The sequence below is a fragment of the Erinaceus europaeus genome, chromosome 9 (assembly GCF_950295315.1).
Source record: "Erinaceus europaeus chromosome 9, mEriEur2.1, whole genome shotgun sequence".
NCBI classification, from domain to species: domain Eukaryota; kingdom Metazoa; phylum Chordata; class Mammalia; order Eulipotyphla; family Erinaceidae; genus Erinaceus; species Erinaceus europaeus.
Window position 1 is genome coordinate 120,953,781 of NC_080170.1, and position 13,682 is coordinate 120,967,462.

General features: G+C 43.2%; 2 protein-coding genes across 2 annotated transcripts; both read left to right on the forward strand.

Moving 5' to 3' along the window:
• The first annotated feature begins 526 nt into the window (after positions 1–526).
• Positions 527–1,138, forward strand: KCNE2 (potassium voltage-gated channel subfamily E regulatory subunit 2). The gene has a single exon (XM_007519718.2). It carries the CDS (start codon positions 527–529, stop codon positions 896–898), a length of 372 nt encoding a protein of 123 aa, XP_007519780.1. The 3' UTR covers positions 899–1,138.
• A 1,377-nt stretch (positions 1,139–2,515) lies between these two features.
• Positions 2,516–13,030, forward strand: SMIM11 (small integral membrane protein 11). The gene is made up of 3 exons (XM_016186681.2): positions 2,516–2,638; positions 6,757–6,859; positions 12,807–13,030. Exons 2-3 carry the CDS (start codon positions 6,848–6,850, stop codon positions 12,969–12,971), a joined length of 177 nt encoding a protein of 58 aa, XP_016042167.1. The 5' UTR covers positions 2,516–2,638; positions 6,757–6,847; the 3' UTR covers positions 12,972–13,030.
• Positions 13,031–13,682: the final 652 nt, after the last annotated feature.

The following is a 13,682-nucleotide window of genomic DNA, read 5'->3' on the forward strand; positions in this document are numbered from 1 at the left end:
CAAGGGTGACAAAAAAAGGGGAAAAGTAGCCTCCAGGAGCAGTGGATTCTTAGTGCAAGCACTGAGTCCCAGCAATAACCGTGGAGACAAAAAAAAATTGTGTTTATAGAAATTAAACAATTAATTTCTAAAGCCAGCATTCACAGGGTCACACAGTGATACACCCAGTAGAGCACACATGTTACTATGGGCAAGGACCTGGGTTCAAGTCCCTGGTTCCTAGTTGTAGAGGGAAAGCCTCACAAGAGTGGAGCAGAGCTGTAAGTATCATTTTTTCTCTGCCTTTCTCTCCTTTCTCTCCTCTTTCTCTACCTTGCTATCATAAAGAAAAAAAATGGCTGCCAAGAGCAGTGAAGTCATGTAGGCTCCACGGTCTGGTGATAAACCTGGTGGGGAAAGAAAAAAAAAATCACCATCCAGGGAAGGAAGACACAATATACTTTCCTCTTTTTATGCCTCACCCTCCACCCCACAAGGCAAAGCTTACTTACATATTTTATTGTTTAAGTCACAGCAAGAAGGAACTATGTCCCCTGTGTCTAATCTGACACAGACACTGGAAGATGTCTTCAAAAGGATTTTTATTACCTATATGGAGAGTTGGCGTCGAAACACAACAGTTGAGCAAGAAGCCCTACAGGCCAAAGTGGATGCTGAGAATTTTAACTACGTCATCTTGTACCTCATGGTGATGATTGGGATGTTCTCTTTCATCATCGTTGCCATCCTGGTGAGTACGGTGAAGTCCAAAAGGCGAGAACACTCCAACGACCCCTACCATCAGTACATCGTGGAGGACTGGCGTGCGAAATACAAGAATCAAATGTCGAATCTGGAAGAAGCCAGGGTCACTATTCATGAGAACATCAGTGCATCGGGGTTCAGAATGTCTCCTTGATCAGAGCCAACCTCCAACATCCAGAGATGGAGACTTGCTGGCGGTGACATGGAGCAAATCCAGATTGTTACGGGTTGAAAGACGTTAACAATTTTTTTTTTAAATCTTGACGGAGATCGACAAAGACAGGTGCTGTATCCTAGTGTCAGAGAAGTGAGCTTGCTCACACGAACAGCATTTTACACTGACAAAGTCTTCTGTCTTCTGTGCGATGTCAATGTCACGGCAATGAGCAGCACTTGAAATAAAGCCGCTATAGACACCACGTAGGACTCCTTCTTCTAGCGTTTGCCCTTCTTCCGTAGCCAGTCAACAGCGTCTGCTTGTTGCTGGCTTTGAAAGCGACTGGGATCCATGTGGATTCAGTCAGCTAGGAAGGATCGTCAGTTTCCCCAATGAATAGGTACTCACAGGATGCACCACAGGAAGGTCGATCCAATGCATCCCATAGGACTCACTGAATCTTCTTTTTTCACAGAACAATATTTGTAGGTGACCCATTCCATTTATAAAAATCCCAGCTATGTGAACTTAGGTGGGAAAGGAGGCTCCAAACCTACAGGTTGCTTGCTAGATTGACATGGGAGCATTTCTTTGTTAATCCCTGGGTGTAGTGGTGATGAGTAGACCGGGCCACAGCGTTCCTGTGTCTCTAATCTTTCCTGGCAGTGCGTTTATCTGCCCCCCGTAGACAGAACAAACATACCTCAAGGGAAATAACCTACACCCATGAAGTGAAATCTTTAAGAACCACTTGGTGGGATAGGAAGTTTGTTTGTTTGTTTTTTTAAATTAACATTTAACGTCTTTTGGTGGGGGGAGGGAGGAAGTAGCCTTAACAGGTCTTGTTTTAACAGAAGGAAGAAAAAAAAAAACCATGACTTTGCTTTATGGACAACCTACCCTTGCCACTGAATTTTTATTTTTCTTCCATTTACAATGACTTCTCACTCATGCTTGAAGGAACTAAGCGGTGCAGAAAGTGTCTGAAAATAAACCACTCACGTGGCTGCTTCCCACACCTTGGAGCTTCTGCATCTCGGACCGTCATGGCAGGAACGCACGTTGGAGAGCATTCTGTTCTTTGTTAGGTCGTGTATTTTATTAAGAGATGACACTAGAATCCACCGATAGGATTTACTTCATTTTTAAAATTTATTTGTTTATTTAATGGGAGATACCGAGAGAAGGACACACACACACTGAGAGAGACCAGAGCCCTGCTCAGCTCTGGCTGATGGTGGTGCTGGGGATTGAACCTGGGACCTCAGAGCCTCAGGCCTGAGAGTCTTTTGCAGAACCACTGTGCTGTCTCCCAATGCAATTACACTCTGTCAAATCATTTATTAAGAGATGACACTAGCCTCCACAGAGAGCATTTACTTCAATGTTCATTTATTCAATTATTCATTCAGTCCAACAACATTTAGCATCTATGTGCTTGGCTCACTCCAAATGCCCAGAAAAACCACACTTAATCCCGACTTCTTCAGAAGAAGCCCTACAAATAAGCGCTCGGTCTAGACCCCTCCCCTAACCTCTTGGGCAGGTAGGTAGGCGGCAGGTAGACCCACTGCGCCTGCGCAATGCACTAGTGGGGGAGGGGAAGAGTGCAGTGGCGGCCTTGACCCACTGCGCAGGCGCCGAGCGGTGTGTTTCGGGATTTGTAGTTCCGCACGGCCTTGTGGGAATCGTAGTTTGAGTACCAGCCCGGTGCAGGATCCTGGGCGGCCTAGATTTGTAAGTGGGGTCGGAGCGGAGGCTCCCAATGCTTCTCTAGATGGGGGATCCGGGGAACCCCTGAGGACGGCCTGCGCGCTTTTTCCGCCCAGGATGATGGAGGTCGCGGGCCTGGGCGCTTCCCTTGGAGGGTCCCTTGGGTGCCCATAGAAGGGCCCGGGGTGGAGGGCACGAGCGAATGCTCTGTCTGCCCCGGCTGGTGCAGTGACCTTGCCTTCCCCTTCAAGGGGTCTGCGGCCACAAGGCGAGCACGAAATAGGAAGCGGGGGGGTGCATTTCCCGCCCAGGAGAGCAGGCAGGCCGGGTAACTAAGGCTGGAGCAGCACCTGCAAGGTGGAGGGAGGGGTCTGGGGGCCCCACCCGGCTGGGGGGGGGGTGAGGGGTGGCACGTGTCCTGAGGTCCCCAGATGACAGCACCCCTGAGAGCCACCCTCTGAATGTCCCCATGTTCCTGAAGTCCCCTCCTGCTGCACCACCTCGGAGGAAGAAGCATCATGGCAGAGTCTGGGCTGGGGGTGTCCCTTCTTCATTTTTGGGGCTCAGGGGGAGAAGGCCACTTGAAGACGTATTTGTGATGTCTTCTGGCCGGCGATGCACAGGGGATCTCGAGAGACCTAGGCAGCAAAGGTTTGAGGAAGCTTCTTGGAATGAACAAGTTAAGGAGGAGCCGGGCGGCAGCGCAGCGGGTTAAGCGCACGTGGTACCAAGCGCAAGGATCCCTGCTCGAGCCCCCGGCTCCCCACCTGCAGGGGAGTCGCTTCCCAGGCGGTGAAGCAGGTCTGCAGGTGTCTACCTTTCTCCCCCCCTCTCTCTGTTTTCCCCTCCTCTCTCTATTCTTCTCTGTCCTATCCAACAACGGCATCAATAACGATAATAATAACCACAACAATGGTAAAACAACCAGGGTAACAAAAGGGAAAAAATGGCCTCCAGGAGCAGTGGCACCGAGCTTCAGTAATAACCCTGGAGGCAAAAAAAAAAAGAAAGAAAGAAAAGAAAAGGAAAGAAATTGGGAGAGAGGGAGCCGGGCAGTAATGCAGCAGATTAAGCGCACATGGCCCAAAGCACAAGGACCGGAGTAACGATCCTGGTTCGAGCCCCGGCTCCCCACCTGCTAGGGAGTCACTTCACAGGCGGTGAAGCAGGTCTGCAGGTGTCTGTCTTTCTCTCTCACTCCCTGTCTTCCCCTCCTCTCTCCATTTCTCTCTGTCCTATCCAACAACGATGACTTCAATAACAACAACATTAATAACGTCAACAATAAAAAACAAGGGCAACAAAAGGGAAAATAAATAAATAAATATTAAAAAAAAAAAAAAGAAAGACAGAAATAGTCACCAAGAGAAAGCTGGGCAGTAAAAATAAAGGAACCGTCCACCCCAAAGGTGAGACAGAGGGAGCCAGGTCAGCAAAGAGAGAACCAGCTGCTGGACTGGAGGGTGCTGCTCTTGTAACATTCAGAAGCTGATGCGAGTTCTTGACATTTATGAATGTCTCAAGCCTGGGGGTTTTCTCTGGCCTCGCTCTACACTGCCAGCCTAGCAAAAGCCTTTTAAGTTCATGCTACAGCAGCAATGGCTTGGGAAGTGGTAAACATCACTTTGCTAAAAGGGGCTGGGGGGTGGGGTGGGGAAGAAGCCAGAGGCGGCAGGCAGCACAGTGATTAGAGCACGGGACTTGAGTGCGTGAGGTCTCAAGTTCGATCCCTGCCATTACATGTGCCGGAATGCTATGATACTCTGGTCCCTCTCTTTACACCTCTTATGAAAGAAATAAAATCTTTAAACGCAATGATAATAAAGGGAGGGGGTCATAAATGGCTTTCTTTTAGCCTCGTGTGTCTCCAGGATCCTTAAAAGTAATTAGCAAATGAGCTAGAAAAACAGCCCGTCTGGATAGGTGCGCTGCTGGGCCCAGGTTTGAGCCCGGCCGGCCCCGTTGCGTTGCAGGGACTCTTAGTGCTACAGTCACTTTTACCTCTCTCTGCCTTTCTGCTTCACAGCCTCTCTCCACATATATATAATATATATATAAAGTAATTGAAAAATATAATTAGTAATCAACAAGGGGCCTATAGAAACTCATCCCTTGAGAAACTTCCCTTGCCTTCCTTGCCACGCCTTTCCTGGGCATTACAAGGGGAGACCAAGCTGTTTGTTAGTGCCTGTGCGGGTTACTCCTCGCTAGGGAAGATGGGATTTTTCTTCTTGGCTTCATTCTTCTTTATTATTATTAGTGATTTACAAAATTATAACAGGGGTGTAATTCCGCACCCTTTCCACCACCAGCATTTTGTATCTGCATTCCTTCCGTTGGAAACTGCAGTGGTTCTCCCAAGTTTGACTTTATATCTCTGTATCTATCTGTCAATCTATCTATCTATCTGTTTATCGTTTTTATCTATCAAACTTTTTTGTTTGGTTTCATTCTGTTGTTGTTGTTAGTGATTTAATATTGATTTACAAAATGACAAGACAACAGAGGTACAACTCTGCACCATTCCCACCACCAGAGTTCTGAATCCTCATTCCTTCCATTGGAAGCTACAGCAATTCTTTTTTTTTTAATTTATTTCCTTTTGTTGCCCTTGTTTTATTGTTGTAGATATTGTTGCTGTTGGATAGGACAGAGAGAAATGGAGAGAGGAAGACAGAGGGGGAGAGAAAGACAGACACCTGTGAAGTGACTCCCCTGCAGGTGGGGAGCCGGGGGCTCGAACCGGGATCCTTACACCGGTCCTTGTGCTTTGCACCGCCTGTGCTTAACTCGCTGCGCTACTGCCTGACTCCCTACAGCAGTTCTCTTAAGGTTATAGATATGGGTTAACAATGCCTGTCTATATTTGTAGATATTCCCCCTTTCTTTATTTGTACAAGCATATCATTTCCCAGTTTTCCACATAACAATACAACCCCCAATAGGTCCTCTGCCATCATGTTCCAGGACCTGAACCCTCCCCCTCACCCTCTTTATTCCCCCCCCCCCCACAATCCCATCTTTTCTTCCAAGTCACTCCTACATCTATTACTACATACAAATGTAGTAAATTGTTTTTCCTCTTCTTTCTCCAGTCCTGATGGAGTTCAGAGCCCTCTGGTCATCTTCCCCTAACATTTACCCCACTGGGAGTATGGACCAAAATTCTTTATGGGGAGCAGAAGGTGGGAGGTCTGGCTTCTAGAATTGCTTCTCCATTGGACATGGGTGTTGGCAGGTGGATCCATCCCCTCAGCCTGTCTCTCTCTTTCCCTCTTGGTGCAGGGCTCTGGGGAAGCAGGGTTCCAGGACACATTGGTGGGGTCGTCTGCCCAGGGAAGTCAGGATGGCATCACAGTAGTGTCTGCAACTTGGTGACTGAAAGGTGGCAAGATATAAAGCAGGACAAATGATTAATGAATAGGAACCAAAAATTATGAGTAGAGCAGATGAGAACAGGGATCTTAGGTTGAAAGAAGCTAAGAAGTCCATTTTAGGCATGTTCTTAGGGCCCATGACCTTGGCTTCATTCTGTATCCCCTGGCCAAGATGTATCCTCAGCTCCAAGCCAGGCTGCTGTCAGGAGCCTGAGCCCATGCTTGATGTAAGAAGGCTTACACAGAGGCCTGGGGAGCCACATTCACCTTCCAGAGTGTAGTTTTCCAGCAACTCAAAGCACAGATTACACCCCACTGTTGTCACTGTTGATGGCCTCCCAGAAGCCCACTGAGATGTGGAGTTGGGGCAGCAGAGTTGAGGTGGGGCCAGTTTCCTGCATGCCAAGCACAGAGGAGAGGGGACATGGTTGCTGACCACAGCCTCTGTGGTTCAGAGAGCCACATCAGATGGACATGGGCATAGGGCTTAGAGCTTTACTAAGTAAGGGCCAGCGTCCACCCCTAAGCCCCTTTCCCATGGACCTGCTTCAGATTTGGTTGAGAGGAGACTCGGGGATGGGAAGGATGGAGGTGGGAATGGAAACGGCTCGGCAAAGCTCAGACCGGAGCGTCCCCAAGTCTGCTCCCCTGGGCCCCTGGTGGGGACCCTGGCTTTCCTCTCCACACACTTCGCCTGTGTCCTGGCTCCTGCGCCCTCTGCCCCTGGGAGGGAAGCCCACCCTGACCTGCTCCTCTCTCCTTCAGGGCGGCTGCTGCTGGCTCCCTCTCCCTATGTGCTCCTCTGAGCCCACCTGAGCCGACCCGAAGGGACCGGAAGTGAAACCACAGGTGCAACATGAACTGGAAGGTGAGTGTGATTGAGTCAGTCCTCTCTGTGTCTCCCTTATAGCAACCTGGAGGAGCAGTTCTCCATGAGAAGAAAGGAGGGAGGGAGGGAGGGAGAGAGGGAGGGAAGGAAGGAAGGAAGGAAGGAAGGAAGAAAGAATTAAAGAAAGGTGACAATAAGGGAAGAAAGGAAAGGAAGAAAGAAAGGGAAGGAAGGAAAAAAAGCAGACAGGGAAGGAAGGACAGAAAGAGAAAAAGGGGGAGTCGGGCTGTAGCGCAGCGGGCTAAGCGCAGGTGGCGCAAAGCACAAGGACCAGCATAAGGATCCCAGTTCAAGCCCCCGGCTCCCCACCTGCAGGGGTGTCGCTTCACAGGCGGTGAAGCAGGTCTGCAGGTGTCTGTCTTTCTCTCCCCCTCTCTGTCTTCCCCTCCTCTCTCCATTTCTCTCTGTCCTATCCAACAACAACAATAATAACTACAACAATAAAACAACAAGGGCAACAAAAGGGAATAAATAAATAAAATAAATATTTTTTAAAAATTAAAAAAAAAAGAAAGAGAAAAAGGAAGGAGGGAGGAAGGGAAGAAGAAAAGGGGGAGAGAGGGAGGGAGGGAGGGAGATAAAACAAGCTGGGGCCCAGTGTTGGTCCGCTGGGTTAACCTCGCACGTCGCCATATACAGGGTTTCCTCCTGCTGCGGGGAAGCTTCTCAAATGGTGACTTAGTGCTGCAGGCCCCTCCTCTATCAGTCAGTCTATCATCTGTGTCTGGCTACCTCCCCTTCCGTCTCAGTTTCTCTTTGTCTCTATCAAGTAAATAATTAATTAATTTGAAAAAAAGTTTTAAAAGAAAGAACAGACGGGATGGTAGCACGCTTGACTGAATGCATATGTTCCCATGCACGAGGACCAGCGTTCAAGCCCCTGGTCCCCACCCAACTTGTATTTCTTACTTTATTAGTGATTTACAAAATTGTAAGATAACAGGGGTCTAATTCCACACTGTTCCCACCACCAGAGTTCTGTGTCCTCATCTCTTCCATTAGAAACTGCAGTACTTCTCCCAAGGTCATCAATGTGGGTTGATTCTATAAATATATATATTTCCCCCCATTTTTTCCTTTTCTTTCTTTTTTTTTTTTACTTATAAAAAGGAAACACCGACAAAAATCATAGGATAAGATGGGTACAACTCCACACAATTCCCACCACCAAACTCCGTATCCCTTTCCTTGATAGCTTCCCTTCCCTTGATAGCTTTCCTATTCTTTACCCCTCTGGGAGTATGGACCCAAGGTCATTGTGGGATGCAGAAGGTGGAAGGTCTGGCTTCTGTAACTGCTTCCCTGTTGAACATGGGCGTTGACAGGTCGACCCATACTCCCAGCCTGTCTCTCTCTTTCCCTAGTGGGGCCGGGTTCTGGGGAAGTGGGGCTTCAGGAAACATTGGTGGGGCTATCTGTCCAGGGAAGTCTGGTTGGCATCATGCTGGCATCTGGAACCTGGTGGCTGAAAAGAGACTTAACATACAAAGCCAAACAAATTGTTGGCTAATCATAGATCTAAAAGCTGGAATAGTGCAGATGAAGAGTTGGGGGTCCTCCATTTTGTAGACAGCTAGTAGGCATATTTTAGTTATATTCCAAAGGGCCTGTGGCTATATTTTTTTCTTTCTTTCTTTTTTTCTTTTCTTCCCCCCCCCCCCTCCCCAGCCTGAAATCTGATATGCCAGTGGATCCAAATTATTGTCTGGGGAGATGATGTCATGGCTGGAAAAGGACCAGAAAGCTGGATCAGGCAAGAGAGTGGTTCATAAATAGTGTTGACTGTAAGCCCCATCGAGTTGATGTGATCTGGGCTTCCCCCTTTTTTCAGCAGTCCTGCCTTCACCCCTTTCCGGCTCACACCCACACCTGCTCTGTTCCCCAGTGTCTTTTCCTTTTTCCTCTTACGTCTCAGAGAAGGAAAAACTGTGCTTGGCTTCCTGGTGCGCTCCAGATCCACTTTGCCATCATTGGTGGTGTATGTGTATATCGGTCTGTCTGTCTATCTATCTATCTATCTATCTATCTATCTATTGGTATATATATGTATATATTGGTGTCTATATCTATCTAGATATTGGTATATATATATATATATATATATATATATATATATATATATATATGTGTGTGTCTATATCTATCTATCTATCTATTGGTATATATATATATATATATTGGTGTCTATATCTATCTATATATTGGTATATATATATTAATGTCTATATCTATCTATATATTGGTATATATATATTGATGTCTATATCTATATATATAGTTATATATATATATATTGGTGTAAATATCTATCTATCTCTCTATCTATTGGTATATATATATTGGTGTATCTACCTATCTATATATTGGTATATATATATATATATATATGTGTGTGTGTGTATCTATCTATATATTGGTATATATATATATATTGATGTATCTATCTATTGGTATATATATATATATATATTGATGTATCTATATATATATATTGGTATATATATCATTGGTGGTATATATATATATTGGTGTAAATCTATCTCTCTCTATATATTTATCTATTGGTATATATATATCATTGGTGGTATATATATCATTGGTGTATATATATATATATTGGTGTAAATCTATCTCTCTATATATGTATCTATATATCTATTGATATATATATATATCATTGGTGGTATATATATATATGTGTAAATCTATCTCTATATATGTATCTATATATCTATTGGTATATATATATCATTGGTGGTATATATATATATTGGTGTAAATCTACCTCTCTATATATGTATCTATATATGTATTGGTATATATATATCATTGGTATATATATATATATATAAATATATATATGTAAATCTATCTCTCTATATATGTATCTATATATCTATTGGTATATATATATATCATTGGTGGTATATATATATAGATATATAGGTGTAAATCTCTATATATGTATCTATATATCTATTGGTATATATATATCATTGGTGGTATATATATGTGTGTGTAAATCTATCTTTATATATATGTATCTATATATCTATTGGTATATATATATCATTGGTGGTATATATATATATATATATATATATATATATATGTGTGTGTGTGTGTGTGTGTAAATCTATCTCTATATATATGTATCTATATATCTATTGGTATATATATATCATTGGTGGTATATATATATATATATGTGTGTGTGTAAATCTATCTATATATGTATCTATATATCTATTGGTATATATATATCATTGGTGGTATATATATAAATTGGTGTAGATCTATCTCTCTATATATGTATCTATATATCTATTGATATATATATCATTGGTGGTATATATATATATATATATATAGGTGTAAATCTATCTCTATATATATGTATCTATATATCTATTGGTAAATATATATATCATTGGTGGTATATATATATATAGGTGTAAATCTATATATATGTATCTATATATCTATTGGTATATATATATATCATTGGTGGTATATATATATCATTGGTGGTATATATATATATCATTGGTGGTATATATATATTGGTGTAAATCTATCTTTGTATATATGTATCTATATATCTATTGGTATATATATATCATTGGTGGTATATATATATATATAGGTGTAAATCTATCTCTCTATATATGTATCTATATATCTATTGGTAAATATATATCATTGGTGGTATATATATGTAGGTGTAAATCTATATATATATGTATCTATATATCTATTGGTATATATATACATCACTGGTGGTATATATATATCATTGGTGGTGTATATATATATATATTGGTGTAAATCTATCTATATATGTATCTATATATCTATTGGTATATATATATCATTGATGGTATATATATATTGGTGTAAATCTATCTCTATATATATGTATCTATATATCTATTGGTATATATATATCATTGGTGGTATATATATATTGGTGTAAATCTATCTTTATATATATGTATCTATATATCTATTGGTATATATATGTCATTGGTGGTATATATATATATATATATATATAGGTGTAAATCTATCTATATGTATCTATATATCTGTTGGTATATATATATATCATTGGTGGTATATATATACATATATTGGTGTAAATCTATCTCTATATATGTATCTATATATCTATTGGTAAATATATATCATTGGTGGTATATATATATAGGTGTAAATCTATATATATATGTATCTATATATCTATTGGTATATATATATCATTGGTGGTATATATATATAATTAGTGGTATATATATAGGTGTAAATCTATCTCTATATATGTATCTATATATCTATTGGTAAATATATATCATTGGTGATATATATATATAGGTGTAAATCTATATATATGTATCTATATATCTATTGGTATATATATACATCATTGGTGGTATATATATCATTGGTGGTATATATATATGTGTGTGTGTGTGTGTAAATCTATCTCTCTATATATGTATCTATATATCTATTGGTATATATATATCATTGGTGGTATATATATATTGGTGTAAATCTCTCTCTATATATATATGTATCTATATATCTATTGGTATATATATATCATTGGTGGTATATATATATTGGTATAAATCTATCTTTATATATATGTATCTATATATCTATTGGTATATATATGTCATTGGTGGTATATATATATATTGGTGTAAATCTATCTCTATATATGTATCTATATATCTGTTGGTATATATATATATATATCATTGGTGGTGTATATATATATATGTGTGTGTGTGTAAATCTATCTCTATATATATGTATCTATATATCTATTGGTATATATATATCATTGGTGGTATATATATAAATATATATATGCCTGGTCACAAATGCTGTGGGTCCTGGACGAATGGGGGTGCACAGCCCTCTGGTTTACTTTATTTACCCCTCTGGGAGTATAGACCAAAATTCTTTATGGGGTGCAGAAGGAGGGAATTCTGTCTTCTGTCATTGCTTCTCCACTGAACATGAATGCTGGCAGATGGATCCATACCCCCAGCCTGTTTCTATTTTTCCTTAGCATTTTTTTAATAATTATTTTCCCTTTTGTTGCCCTTGTTGTTTTTCATTGTTGTTGTAGTTATTATTGTTGTTATTGATGTTGTTGTTGTTGGATAGGACAGAGAGAAATGGAGAGAGGAGGGGAAGATAGAGAGGGAGAGAGAAAGACAGACACCTGCAGACCTGCTTCACCACCTGTGAAGTGACTCCCCTGCAGGTGGGGAGCCGGGGGCTCCAACCGGGATCATTATGCCAGTCCTTGCACTTTGCGTCACGTTCGCTTAACCCGCTGCGCTACCGCCCTACTTCTGCTTTTTTTTTTTTTTTTACTATTTTTTTGTACTTTCTATTTTTCATTTGACAGGACAGAGAGAAATTGAGAGGAGAGAGGGAGATACAGAGAGAGAGAGAGAGAGAGCAATAAACACCTGCAGACCTGCTTCACCACATCTGAAGTGTCTGTCCCCGTGCAGGTGGGGGAGTAGGGGTTCGAACCTAGGTCCTTATGCACGGTGTGATGTGTGCACCTAACCGGATGTATCACCTCCCAGTGCCCTAACCCTCTTCTCTTAAGCCCTCGCACACGTCACACCCGGGGCAGCTTCCTATTGGCCCGCCGGAAAGCACCAGGTGTGATGATCCCCTCACCAGACTCTTGCCACATCCCTTGTGCTCAGGTTCCGCTGTCCACGTGCTGGCGCCATCAGTGGGCCTGTACCCCAACCCCCGTGTGTGTGTGTGTGTGTGTGTGTGTGTGTGTGTGTGTGTTTGTGTGTGTGTGCAGACCCCGCGCCACAGAGGTCTGCGTTCCAGCCCTGTGAGGCTGCGGGAACACTGAGGGGACCCCCTCCCTCTCCTCCAGGCACTGGAGCACGTACCCCTGCTGCTGTACGTCCTGGCTGCCAAGACCCTGATCCTCTGCCTGGCATTCGCCGCCGCCAAGATGTACCAGAGACGACAGCTGGATGCCAAGCAGCAGAAGCTGGGAGCCGAGAAGAAGGCACCAGTGGTGAAGAAGGAGAGTTAGAGGCAAGTCCAGCTCCCTGGACGGAGTGCACGCAGGAGCTGAGCTGGGTCGGGGCGAGCCATTCTGGGGGGGCAAAGCCATGGTCCTTGTACCCTTGTGTCCTTGAATGGGGGGGTGTCGGGGTGGTGGCAAGCCTGCTCTCCCCTCAGTGCTTAATAGAGGACCCTCCTGAGCTGGATTCCTGCCTCCAGTAACTCTGGGGTCCTTGCAGATTGTGGTGTGTGTGTGTGTGTGTGTGTGTGTGTGTGTGTGTGTTGGGGGGGCAGCTGGAAGGCCAGTGGAATAGCTCACCTGGATAGTGGACCTGCTTCACCATGCACAGGTTCGAGCCCAGCCCCCACTGTACTGGAGGAAGCTTCAGTGCTCTAGTCTTCACCTTTCTGTGTCTCTGTTTCTCTCTTTCTATCTGAAATGGTCAGCCTGGAATGGGCAGGTCCTGGAGAGGACCAAAAACCACACGCCCAATGCACCAGGGGCCAGGGAGATAGCTCAGTATGACAGAGCACAGGACTTGCAAGCCTCAGGTCCCAGGTTAATCCCTGGCACCATGATAGACCAGAGCTGGGTGGTGTGTCCATTTCTCTCTCTCTCTTTTCTACCCTTCCATAAATGAATCTTTTAAAAAAAATTACTCTCCCCATACTCCCCATATCTACAGCCCTGGGCTTGACCCCTGGCACTGCTTAGGAGTACCCAGACAGCACTAGAGAC